This window comes from Corella eumyota, chromosome 1, assembly GCF_963082875.1.
Source record: "Corella eumyota chromosome 1, kaCorEumy4.1, whole genome shotgun sequence".
Lineage (NCBI taxonomy): Eukaryota > Metazoa > Chordata > Ascidiacea > Phlebobranchia > Corellidae > Corella > Corella eumyota.
In genome coordinates this window covers 13,285,531-13,313,461 of record NC_137490.1, presented here as the reverse complement: position 1 = coordinate 13,313,461, position 27,931 = coordinate 13,285,531, and the positions used below count along the sequence as shown (strand labels likewise).

At 33.9% G+C, this 27,931-nt stretch overlaps 1 protein-coding gene across 5 annotated transcripts in view; it reads right to left on the bottom strand.

Moving 5' to 3' along the window:
- LOC145743428 (uncharacterized) overlaps positions 1–27,931 on the bottom strand; it is an 86,729-nt gene that overhangs the window by 11,816 nt on the left and 46,982 nt on the right. For 4 of the 5 annotated variants that reach the window (XM_082561396.1, XM_082561388.1, XM_082561403.1 and 1 more), the window contains exons 13-31: positions 5,652–5,697; positions 5,382–5,504; positions 4,610–4,720; positions 4,346–4,483; positions 4,154–4,273; positions 3,910–4,067; positions 3,584–3,809; positions 3,333–3,496; positions 3,106–3,253; positions 2,915–3,035; positions 2,618–2,826; positions 2,362–2,516; positions 2,009–2,207; positions 1,791–1,912; positions 1,487–1,634; positions 1,144–1,308; positions 840–959; positions 341–456; positions 35–239 (exon numbers count right to left, since the gene is read on the bottom strand). In XM_082561396.1, coding sequence (XP_082417522.1) covers positions 35–239; positions 341–456; positions 840–959; positions 1,144–1,308; positions 1,487–1,634; positions 1,791–1,912; positions 2,009–2,207; positions 2,362–2,516; positions 2,618–2,826; positions 2,915–3,035; positions 3,106–3,253; positions 3,333–3,496; positions 3,584–3,809; positions 3,910–4,067; positions 4,154–4,273; positions 4,346–4,483; positions 4,610–4,720; positions 5,382–5,504; positions 5,652–5,697 — 2,794 coding nt within the window. Of the gene's footprint in view, positions 1–34; positions 240–340; positions 457–839; positions 960–1,143; positions 1,309–1,486; positions 1,635–1,790; positions 1,913–2,008; positions 2,208–2,361; positions 2,517–2,617; positions 2,827–2,914; positions 3,036–3,105; positions 3,254–3,332; positions 3,497–3,583; positions 3,810–3,909; positions 4,068–4,153; positions 4,274–4,345; positions 4,484–4,609; positions 4,721–5,381; positions 5,505–5,651; positions 5,698–5,864; positions 7,802–27,931 lie in introns of those variants that run through there. The other variant, XM_082561411.1, reaches the window with a different exon arrangement.

Below are 27,931 nucleotides of genomic sequence, written 5' to 3'. Positions count from 1 at the left end.
TATAATATCCATTTAGGATGGTATTATAACCTACCCTCAGACAAAATCAATGAACGTTGTTCATCGGATAATTTGGAACCATTTAGTAGTATGGACACATTAGCAATGTCACAATCGGTCGAATTAGCCAAACTAAATTGAAATATATCACTCGAAACAGCAGGATTGAAGATCACCAAAGATGTTACTACTGAAGCATTAACAAGACTTCCATTGTTTATTTGTTGAGTCATTCTTGCCTAAACAACATACAATCAGAAAAAGTCAAACGTGTAAAATTTAAACCAACCTAGTTACATTACATTAAAAAAATTTTTTGTAAAAAACAATTCTAGCTCACCTGGACGTTGACATTACTTCCCCCATCTGCTCTTAACAAAATGTAATCCCCAGAACCTGAAAACGAATATTCCGTGTTGTCCAACGTAACCAGATGAGGATCGTTGAATGTCAATGCTGTAATAAAAAGTAAACCTATCATCATACTGCAAATTTATAATTTAAAATCTACAATTTGATCTGTAACATTTTTAAAGAAGTCTTGCATAATAATTTTTTTAAATGAGGTACAAAATGACAACTATAGTTATATCGTTATTATTTATTCTGTATTTAAAATTTACTATAACTATTGCATTGCTTAAATAGTAAATTGCACTGTGCTTAATATAAAGAATTATGACATGCTGTATTAGAATGCCTACACAATAATTAAATATTACTAATTAACACCCACTCTTAATCACATGACATAGTACGTATTTAAATGTCTTATTTTAAACAAAAATAAGCAGACATAAATTAAACATGTTTAACTTTTTTTTAACTATGGGACTCACTAATTATAATAATCATATAGCCATCATTTGTAGATGGGGGCCTTCTTTCTTTGTATAGATCACAATATCTTGGATTTTCAGAATTTTGACAACAATCCAGACCAGGTTGAACATCACTGGCTATAAAATACATTTTTTAAGGTTAAACATAAATTTAAAACATTTAAGTTCGTAATTTTTTAAAACAGTAATTTTATCAAAAAACTAATTTATATCAAACTACAGAGTTGGATAATTTGAAACAATTTTTTTGTTTAAATTTTAAATTTTTTTAGCAGTCAAATCTTACTTCTAAAATACTAACCCAAATGAGCGATAGTTGCGGCTTCGGTGTTGCTATAAATTAGGTTTCTTGAATTAAAACGCCCACCAGGATAATCAAACAAGAAGTCACCAAACCGGGAATCATAACAACAAGTAACTCCGGTATTACCCGACATTCGTATATTTGATTGGAAACAATTTACATCTGTGCAATGAAATTTAATATGAAAAAAAACATTAAAATGTAGACTGTGCATAAAACAGTGTTTATAATTTGCAACCTCGTTTACAGATTTAAGAAATAACAATTAAATCTAAACAGAACCAGTTTTTGTTTACACAATAAAAAGTTAAATTAATCTAGTCTAAACTTTTGTAACAACCTGTCCATTCTCTTAGAGTTTCAACTTGGGTACGATTTACAACTTCAAGTAAAGGAGTACCCACTGATGCCCCAACAGGTGGATAAAATGGTGGCCTAGTAAACCTTAGAGTGTCATAATTCGCATGGAAGACGGTGGGTGGACAAATCTTAAGAAGTAAACAACAATACATTAATCACTCAGAAAAATGATTACACCGTTACACTTTTAAAAGCAACATTTTAAAAATGTCTTGCTTTTAAACTTAAATCTAGTAATACAGCTTTAAGCAAAAAACATTTAGAAAACAAAACATATTTATAACCTCAACATTCCAAATCATATTTTCTGGTTCGGAATCATACCAATTTTGACAACTAGTTTCTGGTGTTAGAACATCTTCAGTATTGTTGGAATGAAGCGACAAAGCAAATCTACCCGTCTCGCCTATAGTTGTACATATAAAGCATTAGATTTATTTATTACAAAAAAAAAACAATTAACCTATATATTTATAAACTAATTTTGTTGCTTTTTCCTAACCTGTAATTAAACCAACAAATAAATCAGGTCTTGTTGGATTTAAGCTCAAAGAAACTGGATGAGTTTCAGATACAAATTGATTGACGTATCCAACTAAAGGTGGATTGCCAAAAAATTGCACGGCCCTCATATCTAGATAAGACAATAAAAGATGTGTCCTTGTCCCATCTGTTGCTAGGAATGCTTGGAATGTCAAAGACTACAAAAAAATAATAACTGTTAATGATTATAGGAACTGTAACTTTTTGTGTAGGTATTACAAATAATCTTACAGTTATTTAATACATTAATGTATATAAAAAGCTACTGAATTTGCTAAGTTAACATAAATTCTAGTTTCTGAAACTACATACTTCTCCTTCTTGTGCGAAAAAAGATGGATAATACACAAACATGTCAAATGTTATTTTGAATACTTCAGCTGCTGTAAATGATGAAACATAAGGATCTGATGCAGAGAAGGTTTCTCTAATGGTTAAAGTTACTGAATCCAACAAATCTGTGCTGCCTAAATGTTAATAAAGAATTAATGAAACAACAAAATATTTAATATGCGTTGTAATAATATGATAGCAATTTCGAAAAATAACTATCTATTCTAAAACATACTTATACTGTTATCGCTTCGTTTAACTAGTTGATAGTAAATATTTGTAGCTGAAGTAAAATCTAAATCAGCCCAAAAAATTGCAATTATTCCCTCATTGTTGTTGGGAGTAAAACCGTCAAGGCTGCTTGGAATATTAAGATAGAGAGATTGGATAAAGCTGCTTTCTTGAGTTTGTAAGACAATTATTCCATTATCCGTAAAGTAGAACCTTTTGGGTGAGAATAAAATAATTTAAACATTTTAGTTTCCCCATTAGATATTTGGGCTAACCATTTATAACATGTATAAAATATTACCTATTGTAACGCTGAGCTCCAATCAAAAATCCAACATCACTGAACAGTAAAGGATAAGTAGAACCACCGGGTACAAATCTTGTATCTCCATATTCTTCACCAAAGTTTACAAGAAATTGTTCTATAAAATGAGAATTACGATGTTGTTTATTACAATTTATCTTATCACCAATTAATAATTTATCATTTACCAGTACAAATGCTGCCATCTGTTGGCCCCCCTATCGGTAAAGTGTATCCTTCTCTACAAGGACATTCGAAACCTCCCAAAGTATCAATACATCTAGCTCCAACAGGATCACAATTTGATGTATTAGTAGAACATTCGTCAATGTTTATCTTAATTAAAAATAAATCTATTTTAACAAATTAAACTTAAAATAATGCCAAATGTGTTTTAACAGTAAAAACTCCCCACCTCACAATTTGATCCTGTCCAACCTGGTAAACAGTCACACTCAAAACTCCCTTGTAAATTGACACATATTCCACCATTTTCACAAGGTACTTGTAGTTCAATAGTACATTGAACCAGATCACAATTTGTCACAAATATTCCACCTAATAGGCATTCATTAACATCTGCAAAAAATAATTAATGCGGTTTATTTATTGATTTAGGTAAATTACAATAATATATTTTACCCATTAAGAATGTTTAAGATTTACCTTCTGAGCAATTTTCACCTCGCCATGAATTGGAACATTCGCAAGAGTAGCCACGAACTGTATTTAAATCATCTACACAAAGCCCATTACCATTGCACAGTGTACTGTCTGTGATACAAACACTTGTTGATTCTTCACAGCAAAAGTCTGGAGCATGGGATGCTGGCACATATCCTCTGCCACAACTGCATTGGAATGGCATAACTGTTCCATCATCAACACAATGCTACAATAATTTGAATTAACAGTTATCATTAACAGTTATCGTTATTCAAATAAAGATAAATCATACAGATATCTGTAAAATATAAAAGTGTATGCTATACTTGTTCACAGTTTTGCCCCCTCATGCTACATTCATTAACATCCACACACAATCCTCCTATCTCACTGGCAATGAACCCATTGTTACATCTACAAGTAGGGTTTCCGTTTACTATGTAGCAAACACCATTCTCACATCTGTTTTCACATGCCATGATAGCTAAAAATAAATAATTTAACATTAATCAATCATGTTCAACTTTTATACAAAATTTGTCTTTAACAAAATTGTTCAAAAGTGCCTACGAGAGCATGTAACATTGTCCTGCATTGTAAATCCTTCATCGCACGAGCAAGTGTAGCCATCCCTTGTTAAAACACAAGTGTGTTCACATTCATTATGACTGTAGGTACAAGCATCAAACACTAAAACAATAATAAATATTAATTGCTGTTTAGGAATATAAATTTGTACAAACTTAATAAATTTTAACTTACCACAATCAACTCCAGGTGCTTCACTTCCAAAGTCACTATATCCACAAGAACATTCACACTCAAAACTTCCAAAAGAATTAATGCACACAGCATTCTCATGACAGTTGTTTGCACCGGTAACATTACACTCATTAATATCTAAAATAAAATATACAGTAAAACTGAGGAAAATTTTATTAAAACATCAGGTTTTAAACAATTTTAAGTAACCTTTATCTTTATTTACAAAAAAAGTGTAATGTAAACAGATTAAGGCAAACTAACCTGCACAAATTTCATTAATTTCTTCAAATCCAGAAGCACACACACATTGAGAGGTACCATTTACATTTGCACAAATTTCAGTATCCAAACATTGTATTGAGTTGCATTCAACTATGTAATTAAAATTATTAGATATGTAAGTAAATAAAATATTGTAACAAAAATAATTAAATTATTAATTATATTTAACTTCAATTACTATGCAAACTCAGTTTAATTAAACCTAAACCTAGGTCATAAAATTTATTAAGATATTAATAACTTAGTTATATTACTTAATCAATAGCTCACTAAAATGTACAGGCATTGTGAAATAAAAACTTCTAATGCATAATGCTAAATATATATTTTGAGTGTTTATGTAGTAGTATGTTTTACTTTGTAATTGGTAAGTTTTTTTGTAACAACATTTTTTTTTAAGGATGCCTTTGTTTAAATATGCCATTTGCAGTTCTCTTCTATTTGGTTCAGTGATTTTCCCCTATTTTTCTCTGAAATTCTCTTTTGTGTTTAACTATTAGTTCTTTATAGTTTGTGTTTGCTAGAAAGTAGACCTATTTGTGTTAATGTAACCTAGTTTTGTTTTGTTATATTATTTAATAAATGCATGTTATTTACATACTGTTTGAATAAAGGAATAAATAATAAATCATCTGGTTTTTCACATAACAATAAGTTACTTACTTTTTAAAAAATATAAACTATAAAATTTAAAATAAACTATAAAATCTAGTAATAGGTTTATAAAAATAAGGACATGCGAAAAACTCACGGGTGCAGTTTGTTATTCCATCACCAAAGTATCCAGAATTACATTCGCAGTAAAAGGAACCATTTGTGTTAATGCAAATAGCGTTTTCATTGCAGATTCCTTCTTGCTGACATTCGTCAATATCTGAGATAAAATTATTTACAAGTTTTAATTTATTTGCCAAACATAAAAATCAAATATTATAAAATAAAGAAAGATGAAAAAAATTGCCCAAACAATGTATATTTTTATTTAAGTTTCTGTAAGATTAATAAAAAAACAATCTCTTACCTATGCAGCCACAGAAGTTTGAGTCATACATTGATCCACTGGGACACTAAAAAATATATATTAATTGTTAATATCCATGAAAGTTTTGAATGATTTAAAATTAAAATTTTTCAACAAAAATGTTATATTATATCGTAACGCGTTAATTTAATGTAAAACCTTACAAATTAGAAAATAAGAACAACTATATATTAAAATGTTTTTCAGAAGTACCAATTGATACTCTTCTGGAGTAACAGGTGGTAAAAATGGCATTCGCGGTGGGCCAAATATTTTCTTTTTACAAGTTCGTCGCATGTGATAAAACATGGGCATAACCATTGAAGGTATACCAACAATTTTGGATTTAAAAAGGTGTAAGATATTTAAATTTGTAATTGAATTTTTATTTAAAATTTCTAAATTTGGCGAAGCAATTAAACAGACGTCAGTTTTATAACAAGGATAATTTACTAAATCCCTTTTTCTTCTGGCAGGAGACTCAATACTACCAACATTTGATAATATATTAGCTTTAGCATTCATTGTTGGCAATAGAGCTAAAAGTAATTTTAAAATGTTATGATTTGATCTGGCTAGCAACAAAAATCTTGGAACCATATAATGACTAGGTAACTGCAATCTTGGTAAAATTGGTGATGGCATTGGTAAATTATAAAATAATTTACTAGAAAATAATGATTTTTGATCTCGAATATGTTGTAAATTAACAAATAGAAATCTCTTAGGTGATGGAATTGACAAAAAAGCAAACAAGTTGTCAGCACTTTTGCTTGAAGACAATGATCTCTGAATTGGATTTCTGTTTAAAGCGTCATCTCTAGTAAAAGGCAATGATCTTCGAAGTCGATTTTGGTGTTGTATTCGAATTGTTGCAAGGTAAGGCATTGATATTATCAAATTCAGAGTGTCATCCCTGATAGAAAACAATGATTTTCGTATCTGATTTTGGGGTAGTACTTGAATTGGGGCAGGGAGAGGCATTAACATAATCAATTTCTGAATATTTTTCCTTAAACTAGATGAAAACAATGATCTCTGAATTCGATTTTTATGATGTTCTTGAATTGGTGGCAATAAAGACATTAACATTATCAATTTCTGAGTGTTTTTCTTTGAACTAGTTGAAGACAAGGATCTGTGCATTCGATTTTGGTATTGTACTTGGATTGGTGCTAGTAAAGACATGAACATCATTAATTTCATACTGTCATTTCTAGTAGAAGACAATGATCTACGATTACGTTTTTGGTATTGTACTTGGATTGGTGCTGGTAATAATATAAACATTATCAATTTCGTAGTGTCAACTCTAGAAGAAACCAATGATCTTTGAATTCGATTCTTGTGTTGTACATGAATTGGTGCTGGGAAAGGCATGAACATCATCAATTTCATAGTGTCATTTCTAGTAGAAGACATTGATCTTCGAATTCGATTTTGGTGTTGTACTTGGATTGGTGCTGGTAATAATATAAACATTATCAAGTTCAGAGTGTTATCTCTAGTAAAAGACAATGATCTTCGAATTCGATTTTGGTGTTGAACTTGGATTGGTGCTGGTAAAGACATGAACATCATCAATTCCATAGTGTCATCACTAGTAAAAGACAATGATCTTCGATTTCGTTTTTGGTATTGTACTTGAATTGGTGTTGGTAAAGACATGAACACCATCAATTTTATAGTGTCATCACTAGTAGAAGACAATGATTTTTGAATTCGATTTTGGTATTGTACTTGGATTGGTGCTGGTAAAGACATAAACATTATCAAGTTCATAGTGTTATCTCTTCTAGAAGACAACGAACTTCGAACTTGATTTTGGTATTGCACTTGGATTGGTGGTGGTAAATACATGAACATCATCAATTTCATAGTGTCATCACTAGTAGAAAACAATGATCTCTGAATTCGATTTTTGTGTTGTACTTGAGTTGGTGTTGGTAAAGACATAAACACCATCAATTTTAAAGTGTCATCACTAGTAGAAAACAATGATCTCTGAATTCGATTTTTGTGTTGTACTTGAGTTGGTGCTGGTAATCCCATGAACATCATCAATTTCATAGTGTCATTTCTAGAAGAAGACAATGATCTTCGAATTCGATTTTGGTATTGCACTTGGATTGGTGCTGGTAAAGACATAAACATTATCAAGTTCAGAGTGTTATCTCTTGTAGAAGACAATGATCTTCGAATTCGATTTTGGTATTGCACTTGGATTGGTGCTGGTAATCCCATGACCATCATCAATTTCATAGTGTCATCACTAGTAGAAGACAATGATCCTCGAATTCGTTTTTGGTAATGTACTTGGATTGGTGCTGGTAAAGACATGAACATCATCAATTTCATAGTGTCATCACTAGTAGAAGACAAAGATCTTCGATTTCGTTTTTGGTATTGTACATGGATTGGTGTTGGTAAAGACATGAACACCATCAATTTTATAGTGTCATCTCTAGTAAAAGACAATGATCTTCGAATTCGATTTTGGTGTTGAACTTGGATTGGTGCTGGTAAAGACATGAACATCATCAATTTCATAGTGTTATCTCTTCTAGAAGACAATGATCTTCGAACTCGATTTTGGTATTGCACTTGGATTGGTGGTGGTAAAGACATGAACATTATCAAGTTCATAGTGTTATCTCTTCTAGAAGACAATGATCTTCGAACTCGATTTTGGTATTGCACTTGGATTGGTGGTGGTAAAGACATGAACATCATCAATTCCATAGTGTCATCACTAGTAAAAGACAATGATCTTCGATTTCGTTTTTGGTATTGTACTTGAATTGGTGTTGGTAAAGACATGAACACCATCAATTTTATAGTGTCATCACTAGTAGAAGACAATGATTTTTGAATTCGATTTTGGTATTGTACTTGGATTGGTGCTGGTAAAGACATAAACATTATCAAGTTCATAGTGTTATCTCTTCTAGAAGACAACGAACTTCGAACTTGATTTTGGTATTGCACTTGGATTGGTGGTGGTAAAGACATGAACAGCATCAATTTCATAGTGTCATCACTAGTAGAAAACAATGATCTCTGAATTCGACTTTTGTGTTGTACTTGAGTTGGTGCTGGTAATCCCATGAACATCATCAATTTCATAGTGTCATTTCTAGAAGAAGACAATGATCTTCGAATTCGATTTTGGTATTGCACTTGGATTGGTGCTGGTAAAGACATAAACATTATCAAGTTCAGAGTGTTATCTCTTGTAGAAGACAATGATCTTCGAATTCGATTTTGGTATTGCACTTGGATTGGTGCTGGTAATCCCATGACCATCATCAATTTCATAGTGTCATCACTAGTAGAAGACAATGATCCTCGATTTCGTTTTTGGTAATGTACTTGGATTGGTGCTGGTAAAGACATGAACATCATCAATTTCATAGTGTCATCACTAGTAGAAGACAAAGATCTTCGATTTCGTTTTTGGTATTGTACATGGATTGGTGTTGGTAAAGACATGAACACCATCAATTTTATAGTGTCATCTCTAGTAAAAGACAATGATCTTCGAATTCGATTTTGGTATTGCACTTGGATTGGTGCTGGTAATAACATAAACATTATCAAGTTCAGAGTGTTATCTCTTGTAGAAGACAATGATCTTCGAATTCGATTTTGGTATTGCACTTGGATTGGTGCTGGTAATCCCATGACCATCATCAATTTCATAGTGTCATCACTAGTAGAAGACAATGATCCTCGATTTCGTTTTTGGTAATGTACTTGGATTGGTGCTGGTAAAGACATGAACATCATCAATTTCATAGTGTCATTTATAGTAGAAGACAATGATCTTCGATTTCGTTTTTGGTATTGTACTTGGATTGGTGTTGGTAAAGACGTGAAGATTATCAATTTCGTAGTTTCAACTCTAGAAGAAACCAATGATCTTCGAAATCGATTCTTGTGTTGTACATGAATTGGTGCTGGGAAAGGCATGAACATCAACAATTTCATAGTGTCATTTCTAGTAGAAGACAATGATCTTCGAATTCGATTTTGGTATTGCATCTGGATTGGTGCTGGTAATCCCATGAACATCCTTAATTTCATAGTGTCATTTCTAGTAAAAGACAATGATCTTCGAATTCGATTTTGGTATTTTACTTGGATTAGTGGTGGTAAAGACATAAACATTATCAAGTTCAGAGTGTTATCTCTTGTAGAAGACAATGATCTTCGAATTCGATTTTGGTGATGTACTTGGATTGGTGCTGGTAATGATATAAACATTATCAAGTTCAGAGCATTATCTCTAGTAGAAGACAATGATTTTCGAATTCGATTTCGATGCTGTACTTGGATTGATGCTGGTAATCCCATGAACATCATCAATTTCATAGTGTCATTTCTAGTAGAAGACAATGATCTTCGAATTCGATTTTGGTATTGCACTTGGATTGGTGCTGGTAATTCCATGACCATCATCAATTTCATAGTGTCATATATAGTAGAAGACAATGATCTTCGATTTCGTTTTTGGTATTGTACTTGGATTGGTGTTGGTAAAGACATGAACATTATCAATTTCGTAGTGTCAACTCTAGAAGAAACCAATGATCTTCGAATTCGATTTTTGTGTTGTACATGAATTGGTGCTGGGAAAGGCATGAACATCATCAATTTCATAGTGTCATTTCTAGTAGAAGACAATGATCTTCGAATTCGATTTTGGTATTGCACTTGGATTGGTGCTGGTAATCCCATGAACATCATCAATTTCATAGTGTCATTCCTAGTAAAAGACAACGATCTTCGAATTCGATTTTGGTATTTTACTTGGATTGGTGGTGGTAAATACATGAACATTATCAATTTCGTAGTGTCATCTCTAGAAGAAACCAATGATCTTCGAATTCGATTCTTGTGTTGTACATGAATTGGTGCTGGGAAAGGCATGAACATCATCAATTTCATAGTGTCATTTCTAGTAGAAGACAATGATCTTCGATTTCGTTTTTGGTATTGTACTTGGATTGATGTTGGTAAAGACATGAACATTATCAATTTCGTAGTGTCAACTCTAGAAGAAACCAATGATCTTCGAATTCGATTTTTGTGTTGTACATGAATTGGTGCTGGGAAAGGCATGAACATCATCAATTTCATAGTGTCATTTCTAGTAGAAAATATTGATCTTCGAATTCGATTTTGGTGTTGTACTTGGATTGGTGCTGGTAATAATATAAACATTATCAAGTTCAGAGTGTTATCTCTAGTAAAAGACAATTTTCTTCGAATTCGATTTTGGTGTTGAACTTGGATTGGTGCTGGTAAAGACATAAACATTATCAAGTTCAGAGTGTTATCTCTTGTAGAAAACAATGATCTTCGAATTCGATTTTGGTGTTGTACTTGGATTGGTGCTGGTAATGATATAAACATTATCAAGTTCAGAGCGTTATCTCTAGTAGAAGACAATGATTTTCGAATTCGATTTCGGTGCTGTACTTGGATTGGTGATGGTAATCCCATGAACATCATCAATTTCATAGTGTCATTTCTAGTAGAAGACAATGATCTTCGAATTCGATTTTGGTATTGCACCTGGATTGGTGCTGGTAAAGACATAAACATTATCAAGTTCAGAGTGTTATCTCTTGTAGAAGACAATGATCTTCGAATTCGATTTTGGTATTGCACTTGGATTGGTGCTGGTAATCCCATGACCATCATCAATTTCAATTTCATAGTGTCATTTATAGTAGAAGGCAATGATATTCGATTTCGTTTTTGGTATTGTACTTGGATTGGTGTTGGTAAAGACATGAACATTATCAATTTCGTAGTGTCAACTCTAGAAGAAACCAATGATCTTCGAATTCGATTTTTGTGTTGTACATGAATTGGTGCTGGGAAAGGCATGAACATCATCAATTTCATAGTGTCATTTCTAGTAGAAGACAATGATCTTCGAATTCGATTTTGGTATTGCACTTGGATTGGTGCTGGTAATCCCATGACCATCATTAATTTCATAGTGTCATATATAGTAGAAGACAATGATCTTCGATTTCGTTTTTGGTATTGTACTTGGATTGATGTTGGTAAAGACATGAACATTATCAATTTCGTAGTGTCAACTCTAGAAGAAACCAATGATCTTCGAATTCGATTTTGGTATTGCACTTGGATTGGTGCTGGTAATCCCATGAACATCATTAATTTCATAGTGTCATTCCTAGTAAAAGACAACGATCTTCGAATTCGATTTTGGTACTTTACTTGGATTGGTGGTGGTAAAGACATGAACATTATCAATTTCGTAGTGTCATCTCTAGAAGAAACCAATGATCTTCGAATTCGATTCTTGTGTTGTACATGAATTGGTGCTGGGAAAGGCATGAACATCATCAATTTCATAGTGTCATTTCTAGTAGAAAATATTGATCTTCGAATTCGATTTTGGTGTTGTACTTGGATTGGTGCTGGTAATAATATAAACATTATCAAGTTCAGAGAGTTATATCTAGTAAAAGACAATTTTCTTCGAATTCGATTTTGGTGTTGTACTTGGATTGGTGCTGGTAATGATATAAACATTATCAAGTTCAGAGCGTTATCTCTAGTAGAAGACAATGATTTTCGAATTCGATTTCGCTGCTGTACTTGGATTGGTGCTGGTAATCCCATGAGCATCATCAATTTCATAGTGTCATTTCTAGTAGAAGACAATGATCTTCGAATTCGATTTTGGTATTGCACTTGGATTGGTGCTGGTAAAGACATAAACATTATCAAGTTCAGAGTGTTATCTCTTGTAGAAGTCAATGATCTTCGAATTCGATTTTGGTATTGCACTTGGATTGGTGCTGGTAATCCCATGACCATCATCAATTTCATAGTGTCATTTATAGTAGAAGACAATGATCTTCGATTTCGTTTTTGGTATTGTACATGCATTGGTGTTAGTAAAGACATGAACATTATCAATTTCGTAGCGTCATCTCTAGAAGAAACCAATGATCTTCGAATTCGATTCTTGTGTTGTACATGAATTGGTGCTGGGAAAGGCATGAACATCATCAATTTCATAGTGTCATTTCTAGTAGAAGACAATGATCTTCGAATTCGATTTTGGTATTGCACTTGGATTGGTGCTGGTAAAGACATAAACATTATCAAGTTCAGAGTGTTATCTCTTGTAGAAGACAATGATCTTCGAATTCGATTTTGGTATTGCACTTGGATTGGTGCTGGAAATCCCATGACTATCATCAATTTCATAGTGTCATTTTTAGTAGAAGACAATGATCTTCGAATTCGATTTTGGTGTTGTACTTGGATTGGTGCTGGTAATGATATAAACATTATTAAGTTAAGAGCGTTATCTCTAGTAGAAGACAATGATTTTCGAATTCGATTTCGGTGCTGTACTTGGATTGGTGCTGGTAATCCCATGAACATCATCAATTTCATAGTGTCATTTCTAGTAGAAGACAATGATCTTCGAATTCGATTTTGGTATTGCACTTGGATTGGTGCTGGTAATTCCATGACCATCATCAATTTCATAGTGTCATTTCTAGTAGAAGACAATGATCTTCGAATTCGATTTTGGTATTGCACTTGGATTGGTGCTGGTAATCCCATGACCATCATCAATTTCATAGTGTCATTTCTAGTAGAAGACAATGATCTTCGAATTCGATTTTGGTATTGCACTTGGATTGGTGCTGTTAATCCCATGACCATCATCAATTTCATAGTGTCATTTATAGTAGAAGACAATGATCTTCGATTTCGTTTTTGGTATTGTACTTGGATTGGTGTTGGTAAAGACGTGAACATTATCAATTTCGTAGTGTCAACTCTAGAAGAAACCAATGATCTTCGAATTTGATTTTTGTGTTGTACATGAATTGGTGCTGGGAAAGGCATGAACATCATTAATTTCATAGTGTCATTCCTAGTAAAAGACAACGATCTTCGAATTCGATTTTGGTATTTTACTTGGATTGGTGGTGGTAAAGACATCAACATTATCAATTTCGTAGTGTTATCTCTAGAAGAAACCAATGATCTTCGAATTCGATTCTTGTGTTGTACATGAATTGGTGCTGGGAAAGGCATGAACATCATCAATTTCATAGTGTCATTTCTAGTAGAAAATATTGATCTTCGAATTCGATTTTGGTGTTGTACTTGGATTGGTGCTGGTAATAATATAAACATTATCAAGTTCAGAGAGTTATCTCTAGTAAAAGACAATTTTCTTCGAATTCGATTTTGGTGTTGAACTTGGATTGGTGCTGGTAAAGACATAAACATTATCAAGTTCAGAGTGTTATCTCTTGTAGAAGACAATGATCTTCGAATTCGATTTTGGTGTTGTACTTGGATTGGTGCTGGTAATGATATAAACATTATCAAGTTCAGAGCGTTATCTCTAGTAGAAGACAATGATTTTCGAATTCGATTTCGCTGCTGTACTTGGATTGGTGCTGGTAATCCCATGAGCATCATCAATTTCATAGTGTCATTTCTAGTAGAAGACAATGATCTTCGAATTCGATTTTGGTATTGCACTTGGATTGGTGCTGGTAAAGACATAAACATTATCAAGTTCAGAGTGTTATCTCTTGTAGAAGACAATGATCTTCGAATTCGATTCTTGTGTTGTACATGAATTGGTGCTGGGAAAGACATGAACATCATCAATTTCATAGTGTCATTTCTAGTAGAAGACAATGATCTTCGAATTCCATTTTGGTATTGCACTTGGATTGGTGCTGGTAAAGACATAAACATTATCAAGTTCAGACTGTTATCTCTTGTAGAAGACAATGATCTTCGAATTCGATTTTGGTATTGCACTTGGATTGGTGCTGGAAATCCCATGACTAACATCAATTTCATAGTGTCATTTCTAGTAGAAGACAATGATCTTCGAATTCGATTTTGGTGTTGTACTTGGATTGGTGCTGGTAATAATATAAACATTATCAAGTTAAGAGCGTTATCTCTAGTAGAAGACAATGATTTTCGAATTCGATTTCGGTGCTGTACTTGGATTGGTGCTGGTAATCCCATGAACATCATCAATTTCATAGTGTCATTTCTAGTAGAAGACAATGATCTTCGAATTCGATTTTGGTATTGCACTTGGATTGGTGCTGGTGATTCCATGACCATCATCAATTTCATAGTGTCATTTCTAGTAGAAGACAATGATCTTCGAATTCGATTTTGGTATTGCACTTGGATTGGTGCTGGTAATCCCATGACCATTATCAATTTCATAGTGTCATTTCTAGTAGAAGACAATGATCTTCGAATTCGATTTTGGTATTGCACTTGGATTGGTGCTGGAAATCCCATGACTATCATCAATTTCATAGTGTCATTTCTAGTAGAAGACAATGATCTTCGAATTCGATTTTGGTGTTGAACTTGGGTTGGTGCTGGTAAAGACATAAACATTATCAAGTTCAGAGTGTTATCTCTTGTAGAAGACAATGATCTTCGAATTCGATTTTGGTGTTGTACTTGGATTGGTGCTGGTAATGATATAAACATTATCAAGTTCAGAGCGTTATCTCTAGTAGAAGACAATGATTTTCGAATTCGATTTCGGTGCTGTACTTCGATTGGTGCTGGTAATCCCATGAACATCATCAAGTTCATAGTGTCATTTCTAGTAGAAGACAATGATCTTCGAATTCGATTTTGGTATTGCACTTGGATTGGTGCTGGTAAAGACATAAACATTATCAAGTTCAGAGTGTTATCTCTTGTAGAAGACAATGATCTTCGAATTCGATTTTGGTATTGCACTTGGATTGGTGCTGGTAATCCCATGAACATCATTAATTTCATAGTGTCATTCCTAGTAAAAGACAACGATCTTCGAAATCGATTTTGGTATTTTACTTGGATTGGTGGTGGTAAAGACATGAACATTATCAATTTCGTAGTGTCATCTCTAGAAGAAACCAATGATCTTCGAATTCGATTCTTGTGTTGTACATGAATTGGTGCTGGGAAAGGCATGAACATCATCAATTTCATAGTGTCATTTCTAGTATAAAATATTGATCTTCGAATTCGATTTTGGTGTTGTACTTGGATTGGTGCTGGTAATAATATAAACATTATCAAGTTCAGAGTGTTATCTCTAGTAAAAGACAATGATCTTCGAATTCGATTTTGGTGTTGAACTTGGATTGGTGCTGGTAAAGACATAAACATTATCAAGTTTAGAGTGTTATCTCTTGTAGAAGACAATGATCTTCGAATTCGATTTTGGTGCTGTACTTGGATTGGTGCTGGTAATGATATAAACATTATCAAGTTCAGAGCGTTATCTCTAGTAGAAGACAATGATTTTCGAATTCGATTTCGGTGCTGTACTTCGATTGGTGCTGGTAATCCCATGAACATCATCAATTTCATAGTGTCATTTCTAGTAGAAGACAATGATCTTCGAATTCGATTTTGGTATTGCACTTGGATTGGTGCTGGTAAAGACAAAAACATTATCAAGTTCAGAGTGTTATCTCTTGTAGAAGACAATGATCTTCGAATTCGATTTTGGTATTGCACTTGGATTGGTGCTGGAAATCCCATGACTATCATCAATTTCATAGTGTCATTTCTAGTAGAATACAATGATCTTCGAATTCGATTTTGGTGTTGTACTTGGATTGGTGCTGGTAATGATATAAACATTATCAAGTTAAGAGCGTTATCTCTAGTAGAAGACAATGATTTTCGAATTCGATTTCGGTGCTGTACTTGGATTGGTGCTGGTAATTCCATGAACATCATCAATTTCATAGTGTCATTTCTAGTAGAAGACAATGATCTTCGAATTCGATTTTGGTATTGCACTAGGATTGGTGCTGGTAATCCCATGACCATCATCAATTTCATAGTGTCATTTCTAGTAAAAGACAATGATCTTCGAATTCGATTTTGGTATTGCACTTGGATTGGTGCTGTTAATCCCATGACCATCATCAATTTCAAAGTGTCATTTATAGTAGAAGACAATGATCTTCGATTTCGTTTTTGGTATTGTACTTGGATTGGTGTTGGTAAAGACGTGAACATTATCAATTTCGTAGTGTCAACTCTAGAAGAAACCAATGATCTTTGAATTCGATTCTTGTGTTGTACATGAATTGGTGCTGGGAAAGGCATGAACATCATCAATTTCATAGTGTCATCTCTAGTAGAAGACAATGATCTTCGAATTCGATTTTGGTATTGCACTTGGATTGGTGCTGTTAATCCCATGACCATCATCAATTTCATAGTGTCATTTATAGTAGAAGACAATGATCTTCGAATTCGATTTTGGTATTCCACTTGGATTGGTGCTGGTAATCCCATGAACATCATCAATTTCATAGTGTCATTTTTAGTAGAAGACAATGATCTTCGAATTCGATTTTGGTATTGCACTTGGATTGGTGCTGGTAAAGACATAAACATTATCAAGTTCAGAGTGTTATCTCTTGTAGAAGACAATGATCTTCGAATTCGATTTTGGTATTGCACTTGGATTGGTGCTGGTAATCCCATAACCATCATCAATTTCATAGTGTCATATATAGTAGAAGACAATGATCTTCGATTTCGTTTTTGGTATTGTACTTGGATTGGTGTTGGTAAAGACATGAACATTATCAATTTCGTAGTGTCAACTCTAGAAGAAACCAATGATCTTCGAATTCGATTTTTGTGTTGTACATGATTTGGTGCTGGGAAAGGCATGAACATAATCAATTTCATAGTGTCATTTCTAGTAGAAGACAATGATCTTCGAATTCGATTTTGGTATTGCCCTTGGATTGGTGCTGGTAAAGACAAAAACATTATCAAGTTCAGAGTGTTATCTCTTGTAGAAGACAATGATCTTCGAATTCGATTTTGGTATTGCCCTTGGATTGGTGCTGGAAAAGACAAAAACATTATCAAGTTCAGAGTGTTATCTCTAGTAAAAGACAATGATCTTCGAATTCGATTTTGGTGTTGAACTTGGATTGGTGCTGGTAAAGACATAAACATTATCAAGTTCAGAGTGTTATCTCTTGTAGAAGACAATGATCTTCGAATTCGATTTTGGTGTTGTACTTGGATTGGTGCTGGTAATGATATAAACATTATCAAGTTCAGAGCGTTATCTCTAGTAGAAGACAATGATTTTCGAATTCGATTTCGGTGCTGTACTTCGATTTGTGCTGGTAATTCCATGAACATCATCAATTTCATAGTGTCATTTCTAGTAGAAGACAATGATCTTCGAATTCGATTTTGGTATTGCACTAGGATTGGTGCTGGTAATCCCATGACCATCATCAATTTCATAGTGTCATTTCTAGTAAAAGACAATGATCTTCGAATTCGATTTTGGTATTGCACTTGGATTGGTGCTGTTAATCCCATGACCATCATCAATTTCAAAGTGTCATTTATAGTAGAAGACAATGATCTTCGATTTCGTTTTTGGTATTGTACTTGGATTGGTGCTGGTAAAGACATAAACATTATCAAGTTCAGAGTGTTATCTCTTGTAGAAGACAATGATCTTCGAATTCGATTTTGGTGTTGTACTTGGATTGGTGCTGGTAATGATATAAACATTATCAAGTTCAGAGCGTTATCTCTAGTAGAAGACAATGATTTTCGAATTCGATTTCGCTGCTGTACTTGGATTGGTGCTGGTAATCCCATGAGCATCATCAATTTCATAGTGTCATTTCTAGTAGAAGACAATGATCTTCGAATTCGATTTTGGTATTGCACTTGGATTGGTGCTGGTAAAGATATAAACATTATCAAGTTCAGAGTGTTATCTCTTGTAGAAGACAATGATCTTCGAATTCGATTCTTGTGTTGTACATGAATTGGTGCTGGGAAAGACATGAACATCATCAATTTCATAGTGTCATTTCTAGTAGAAGACAATGATCTTCGAATTCCATTTTGGTATTGCACTTGGATTGGTGCTGGTAAAGACATAAACATTATCAAGTTCAGACTGTTATCTCTTGTAGAAGACAATGATCTTCGAATTCGATTTTGGTATTGCACTTGGATTGGTGCTGGAAATCCCATGACTAACATCAATTTCATAGTGTCATTTCTAGTAGAAGACAATGATCTTCGAATTCGATTTTGGTGTTGTACTTGGATTGGTGCTGGTAATAATATAAACATTATCAAGTTAAGAGCGTTATCTCTAGTAGAAGACAATGATTTTCGAATTCGATTTCGGTGCTGTACTTGGATTGGTGCTGGTAATCCCATGAACATCATCAATTTCATAGTGTCATTTCTAGTAGAAGACAATGATCTTCGAATTCGATTTTGGTATTGCACTTGGATTGGTGCTGGTGATTCCATGACCATCATCAATTTCATAGTGTCATTTCTAGTAGAAGACAATGATCTTCGAATTCGATTTTGGTATTGCACTTGGATTGGTGCTGGTAATCCCATGACCATTATCAATTTCATAGTGTCATTTCTAGTAGAAGACAATGATCTTCGAATTCGATTTTGGTATTGCACTTGGATTGGTGCTGGAAATCCCATGACTATCATCAATTTCATAGTGTCATTTCTAGTAGAAGACAATGATCTTCGAATTCGATTTTGGTGTTGAACTTGGGTTGGTGCTGGTAAAGACATAAACATTATCAAGTTCAGAGTGTTATCTCTTGTAGAAGACAATGATCTTCGAATTCGATTTTGGTGTTGTACTTGGATTGGTGCTGGTAATGATATAAACATTATCAAGTTCAGAGCGTTATCTCTAGTAGAAGACAATGATTTTCGAATTCGATTTCGGTGCTGTACTTCGATTGGTGCTGGTAATCCCATGAACATCATCAAGTTCATAGTGTCATTTCTAGTAGAAGACAATGATCTTCGAATTCGATTTTGGTATTGCACTTGGATTGGTGCTGGTAAAGACATAAACATTATCAAGTTCAGAGTGTTATCTCTTGTAGAAGACAATGATCTTCGAATTCGATTTTGGTATTGCACTTGGATTGGTGCTGGTAATCCCATGAACATCATTAATTTCATAGTGTCATTCCTAGTAAAAGACAACGATCTTCGAAATCGATTTTGGTATTTTACTTGGATTGGTGGTGGTAAAGACATGAACATTATCAATTTCGTAGTGTCATCTCTAGAAGAAACCAATGATCTTCGAATTCGATTCTTGTGTTGTACATGAATTGGTGCTGGGAAAGGCATAAACATCATCAATTTCATAGTGTCATTTCTAGTATAAAATATTGATCTTCGAATTCGATTTTGGTGTTGTACTTGGATTGGTGCTGGTAATAATATAAACATTATCAAGTTCAGAGTGTTATCTCTAGTAAAAGACAATGATCTTCGAATTCGATTTTGGTGTTGAACTTGGATTGGTGCTGGTAAAGACATAAACATTATCAAGTTTAGAGTGTTATCTCTTGTAGAAGACAATGATCTTCGAATTCGATTTTGGTGTTGTACTTGGATTGGTGCTGGTAATGATATAAACATTATCAAGTTCAGAGCGTTATCTCTAGTAGAAGACAATGATTTTCGAATTCGATTTCGGTGCTGTACTTCGATTGGTGCTGGTAATCCCATGAACATCATCAATTTCATAGTGTCATTTCTAGTAGAAGACAATGATCTTCGAATTCGATTTTGGTATTGCACTTGGATTGGTGCTGGTAAAGACAAAAACATTATCAAGTTCAGACTGTTATCTCTTGTAGAAGACAATGATCTTCGAATTCGATTTTGGTATTGCACTTGGATTGGTGCTGGAAATCCCATGACTATCATCAATTTCATAGTGTCATTTCTAGTAGAATACAATGATCTTCGAATTCGATTTTGGTGTTGTACTTGGAATGGTGCTGGTAATGATATAAACATTATCAAGTTAAGAGCGTTATCTCTAGTAGAAGACAATGATTTTCGAATTCGATTTCGGTGCTGTACTTGGATTGGTGCTGGTAATTCCATGAACATCATCAATTTCATAGTGTCATTTCTAGTAGAAGACAATGATCTTCGAATTCGATTTTGGTATTGCACTAGGATTGGTGCTGGTAATCCCATGACCATCATCAATTTCATAGTGTCATTTCTAGTAAAAGACAATGATCTTCGAATTCGATTTTGGTATTGCACTTGGATTGGTGCTGTTAATCCCATGACCATCATCAATTTCAAAGTGTCATTTATAGTAGAAGACAATGATCTTCGATTTCGTTTTTGGTATTGTACTTGGATTGGTGTTGGTAAAGACGTGAACATTATCAATTTCGTAGTGTCAACTCTAGAAGAAACCAATGATCTTTGAATTCGATTCTTGTGTTGTACATGAATTGGTGCTGGGAAAGGCATGAACATCATCAATTTCATAGTGTCATCTCTAGTAGAAGACAATGATCTTCGAATTCGATTTTGGTATTGCACTTGGATTGGTGCTGTTAATCCCATGACCATCATCAATTTCATAGTGTCATTTATAGTAGAAGACAATGATCTTCGAATTCGATTTTGGTATTCCACTTGGATTGGTGCTGGTAATCCCATGAACATCATCAATTTCATAGTGTCATTTTTAGTAGAAGACAATGATCTTCGAATTCGATTTTGGTATTGCACTTGGATTGGTGCTGGTAAAGACATAAACATTATCAAGTTCAGAGTGTTATCTCTTGTAGAAGACAATGATCTTCGAATTCGATTTTGGTATTGCACTTGGATTGGTGCTGGTAATCCCATAACCATCATCAATTTCATAGTGTCATATATAGTAGAAGACAATGATCTTCGATTTCGTTTTTGGTATTGTACTTGGATTGGTGTTGGTAAAGACATGAACATTATCAATTTCGTAGTGTCAACTCTAGAAGAAACCAATGATCTTCGAATTCGATTTTTGTGTTGTACATGATTTGGTGCTGGGAAAGGCATGAACATAATCAATTTCATAGTGTCATTTCTAGTAGAAGACAATGATCTTCGAATTCGATTTTGGTATTGCCCTTGGATTGGTGCTGGTAAAGACAAAAACATTATCAAGTTCAGAGTGTTATCTCTTGTAGAAGACAATGATCTTCGAATTCGATTTTGGTATTGCCCTTGGATTGGTGCTGGAAAAGACAAAAACATTATCAAGTTCAGAGTGTTATCTCTAGTAAAAGACAATGATCTTCGAATTCGATTTTGGTGTTGAACTTGGATTGGTGCTGGTAAAGACATAAACATTATCAAGTTCAGAGTGTTATCTCTTGTAGAAGACAATGATCTTCGAATTCGATTTTGGTGTTGTACTTGGATTGGTGCTGGTAATGATATAAACATTATCAAGTTCAGAGCGTTATCTCTAGTAGAAGACAATGATTTTCGAATTCGATTTCGGTGCTGTACTTCGATTTGTGCTGGTAATCCCATGAACATCATCAATTTCATAGTGTCATTTCTAGTAGAAGACAATGATCTTCGAATTCGATTTTGGTATTGCACTTGGATTGGTGCTGGTAAAGACAAAAACATTATCAAGTTCAGAGTGTTATCTCTTGTAGAAGACAATGATCTTCGAATTCGATTTTGGTATTGCACTTGGATTGGTGCTGGAAATCCCATGACTATCATCAATTTCATAGTGTCATTTCTAGTAGAATACAATGATCTTCGAATTCGATTTTGGTGTTGTACTTGGATTGGTGCTGGTAATGATATAAACATTATCAAGTTAAGAGCGTTATCTCTAGTAGAAGACAATGATTTTCGAATTCGATTTCGGTGCTGTACTTGGATTGGTGCTGGTAATTCCATGAACATCATCAATTTCATAGTGTCATTTCTAGTAGAAGACAATGATCTTCGAATTCGATTTTGGTATTGCACTAGGATTGGTGCTGGTAATCCCATGACCATCATCAATTTCATAGTGTCATTTCTAGTAAAAGACAATGATCTTCGAATTCGATTTTGGTATTGCACTTGGATTGGTGCTGTTAATCCCATGACCATCATCAATTTCAAAGTGTCATTTATAGTAGAAGACAATGATCTTCGATTTCGTTTTTGGTATTGTACTTGGATTGGTGTTGGTAAAGACGTGAACATTATCAATTTCGTAGTGTCAACTCTAGAAGAAACCAATGATCCTTGAATTCGATTGTTGTGTTGTACATGAATTGGTGCTGGGAAAGGCATGAACATCATCAATTTCATAGTGTCATCTCTAGTAGAAGACAATGATCTTCGAATTCGATTTTGGTATTGCACTTGGATTGGTGCTGGTAATCCCATGAACATCATTAATTTCATAGTGTCATTTCTAGTAAAAGACAATGATCTTCGAATTCGATTTTGGTATTTTACTTGGATTAGTGGTGGTAAAGACATAAACATTATCAAGTTCAGAGTGTTATCTCTTGTAGAAGACAATGATCTTCGAATTCGATTTTGGTATTGCACTTGGATTGGTGCTGTTAATCCCATGACCATCATCAATTTCATAGTGTCATTTATAGTAGAAGACAATGATCTTCGATTTCGTTTTTGGTATTGTACTTGGATTGGTGTTGGTAATCCCATGAACATCATCAATTTCATAGTGTCATTTTTAGTAGAAGACAATGATCTTCGAATTCGATTTTGGTATTGCACTTGGATTGGTGCTGGTAAAGACATAAACATTATCAAGTTCAGAGTGTTATCTCTTGTAGAAGACAATGATCTTCGAATTCGATTTTGGTGTTGTACTTGGATTGGTGCTGGTAATGATATAAACATTATCAAGTTAAGAGCGTTATCTCTAGTAGAAGACAATGATTTTCGAATTCGATTTCGGTGCTGTACTTGGATTGGTGCTGGTAATTCCATGAACATCATCAATTTCATAGTGTCATTTCTAGTAGAAGACAATGATCTTCGAATTCGATTTTGGTATTGCACTAGGATTGGTGCTGGTAATCCCATGACCATCATCAATTTCATAGTGTCATTTCTAGTAGAAGACAATGATCTTCGAATTCGATTTTGGTATTGCACTTGGATTGGTGCTGGTAATGATATAAACATTATCAAGTTAAGAGCGTTATCTCTAGTAGAAGACAATGATTTTCGAATTCGATTTCGGTGCTGTACTTGGATTGGTGCTGGTAATTCCATGAACATCATCAATTTCATAGTGTCATTTCTAGTAGAAGACAATGATCTTCGAATTCGATTTTGGTATTGCACTAGGATTGGTGCTGGTAATCCCATGACCATCATCAATTTCATAGTGTCATTTATAGTAGAAGACAATGATCTTCGATTTCGTTTTTGGTATTGTACTTGGATTGGTGTTGGTAAAGACGTGAACATTATCAATTTCGTAGTGTCAACTCTAGAAGAAACCAATGATCTTTGAATTCGATTCTTGTGTTGTACATGAATTGGTGCTGGGAAAGGCATGAACATCATCAATTTCATAGTGTCATTTCTAGTAGAAGACAATGATCTTCGAATTCGATTTTGGTATTGCACTTGGATTGGTGCTGTTAATCCCATGACCATCATCAATTTCATAGTGTCATTTATAGTAGAAGACAATGATCTTCGATTTCGTTTTTGGTATTGTACTTGGATTGGTGTTGGTAAAGACGTGAACATTATCAATTTCGTAGTGTCAACTCTAGAAGAAACCAATGATCTTTGAATTCGATTCTTGTGTTGTACATGAATTGGTGCTGGGAAAGGCATGAACATCATCAATTTCATAGTGTCATCTCTAGTAGAAGACAATGATCTTCGAATTCGATTTTGGTATTTTACTTGGATTAGTGATGGTAAAGACATAAACATTATCAAGTTCAGAGTGTTATCTCTTGTAGAAGACAATGATCTTCGAATTCGATTTTGGTATTGCACTTGGATTGGTGCTGGTAATCCCATGAACATCATTAATGTCGTAGTGTCAACTCTAGAAGAAACCAATGATCTTCGAATTCGATTTTTGTGTTGTACATGATTTGGTGCTGGTAAAGACATAAACATTATCAAGTTCAAAATGTTATCTCTTGTAGAAGACAATGATCTTCGAATTCGATTTTGGTATTGCACTTGGATTGGTGCTGGTAATTCCATGAACATCATCAATTTCATAGTGTCATTTCTAGTAGAAGACAATGATCTTCGAATTCGATTTTGGTATTGCACTAGGATTGGTGCTGGTAATCCCATGACCATCATCAATTTCATAGTGTCATTTCTAGTAGAAGACAATGATCTTCGAATTCGATTTTGGTATTGCACTTGGATTGGTGCTGTTAATCCCATGACCATCATCAATTTCATAGTGTCATTTATAGTAGAAGACAATGATCTTCGATTTCGTTTTTGGTATTGTACTTGGATTGGTGTTGGTAAAGACGTGAACATTATCAATTTCGTAGTGTCAACTCTAGAAGAAACCAATGATCTTTGAATTCGATTCTTGTGTTGTACATGAATTGGTGCTGGGAAAGGCATGAACATCATCAATTTCATAGTGTCATCTCTAGTAGAAGACAATGATCTTCGAATTCGATTTTGGTATTTTACTTGGATTAGTGATGGTAAAGACATAAACATTATCAAGTTCAGAGTGTTATCTCTTGTAGAAGACAATGATCTTCGAATTCGATTTTGGTGTTGAACTTGGATTGGTGCTGGTAAAGACATGAACATCATCAATTTCATAGTGTCATCACTAGTAGAAGACAATGATCTTCGATTTCGATTTTGGTATTGTACTTGGATTGGTTCTGGTAAAGACATGAACATCATCAATTTCATAGTGTCATCACTAGTAGAAGACAATGATCTTCGAATTCGATTTTGGTATTGCACTTGGATTGGTGCTGTTAATCCCATGACCATCATCAATTTCATAGTGTCATTTATAGTAGAAGACAATGATCTTCGATTTCGTTTTTGGTATTGTACTTGGATTGGTGTTGGTAAAGACGTGAACATTATCAATTTCGTAGTGTCAACTCTAGAAGAAACCAATGATCTTTGAATTCGATTCTTGTGTTGTACATGAATTGGTGCTGGGAAAGGCATGAACATCATCAATTTCATAGTGTCATCTCTAGTAGAAGACAATGATCTTCGAATTCGATTTTGGTATTTTACTTGGATTAGTGATGGTAAAGACATAAACATTATCAAGTTCAGAGTGTTATCTCTTGTAGAAGACAATGATCTTCGAATTCGATTTTGGTATTGCACTTGGATTGGTGCTGGTAATCCCATGAACATCATTAATGTCGTAGTGTCAACTCTAGAAGAAACCAATGATCTTCGAATTCGATTTTTGTGTTGTACATGATTTGGTGCTGGTAAAGACATAAACATTATCAAGTTCAAAATGTTATCTCTTGTAGAAGACAATGATCTTCGAATTCGATTTTGGTATTGCACTTGGATTGGTGCTGGTAATCCCATAACCATCATCAATTTCATAGTGTCATATATAGTAGAAGACAATGATCTTCGATTTCGTTTTTGGTATTGTACTTGGATTGGTGTTGGTAAAGACATGAACATTATCAATTTCGTAGTGTCAACTCTAGAAGAAACCAATGATCTTCGAATTCGATTCTTGTGTTGTACATGATTTGGTGCTGGGAAAGGCATGAACATAATCAATTTCATAGTGTCATTTCTAGTAGAAGACAATGATCTTCGAATTCGATTTTGGTATTGCACTTGGATTGGTGCTGGTAATCCCATGAACATCATTAATTTCATAGTGTCATTCCTAGTAAAAGACAACGATCTTCGAATTCGATTTTGATATTTTACTCGGATTGGTGGTGGTAAAGACATGAACATCATCAATTTCGTAGTGTCAACTCTAGAAGAAACCAATGATCTTCGAATTCGATTTTTGTGTTGTACATGAATTGGTGCTGGGAAAGGCATGAACATCATCAATTTCATAGTGTCATCACTAGTAGAAGACAATGATCTCTGAATTTGATTTTTGTGTTGTACTTGAGTCGGTGTTGGTAAAGACATGAACACCATCAATTTTAAAGTGTCATCACTAGTAGAAGACAATGATCTTCGAATTCTATTCTTGTGTTGTACATGAATTGGTGCTGGGAAAGGCATGAACATCATCAATTTCATAGTGTCATTTCTAGTAAAAGAAATTGATCTTCGAATTCGATTTTGTTGTTGTACTTGGATTGGTGCTGGTAATAATATAAACATTATCAAGTTCAGAGTGTTATCTCTAGTAAAAGACAATGATCTTCGAATTCGATTTTGGTGTTGAACTTGGATTGGTGCTGGTAAAGACATGAACATCATCAATTTCATAGTGTCATCACTAGTAGAAGACAATGATCTTCGATTTCGATTTTGGTATTGTACTTGGATTGGTTCTGGTAAAGACATGAACATCATCAATTTCATAGTGTCATCACTAGTAGAAGACAATGATCTTCGATTTCGATTTTGGTATTGCACTTGGATTGGTGCTGGTAAAGACATAAACATTATCAAGTTTAGAGTGTTATCTCTTGTAGAAGACAATGATCTTCGAATTCGATTTTGGTGTTGTACTTGGATTGGTGCTGGTAATGATATAAACATTATCAAGTTCAGAGTGTTATCTCTTGTAGAAGACAATGATCTTCGAATTCGATTTTGGTATTGCACTTGGATTGGTGCTGGTAATCCCATGAACATCATTAATGTCGTAGTGTCAACTCTAGAAGAAACCAATGATCTTCGAATTCGATTTTTGTGTTGTACATGATTTGGTGCTGGTAAAGACATAAACATTATCAAGTTCAAAATGTTATCTCTTGTAGAAGACAATGATCTTCGAATTCGATTTTGGTATTGCACTTGGATTGGTGCTGGTAATTCCATGAACATCATCAATTTCATAGTGTCATTTCTAGTAGAAGACAATGATCTACGAATTCGATTTTGGTATTGCACTAGGATTGGTGCTGGTAATCCCATGACCATCATCAATTTCATAGTGTCATTTCTAGTAGAAGACAATGATCTTCGAATTCGATTTTGGTATTGCACTTGGATTGGTGCTGTTAATCCCATGACCATCATCAATTTCATAGTGTCATTTATAGTAGAAGACAATGATCTTCGATTTCGTTTTTGGTATTGTACTTGGATTGGTGTTGGTAAAGACGTGAACATTATCAATTTCGTAGTGTCAACTCTAGAAGAAACCAATGATCTTTGAATTCGATTCT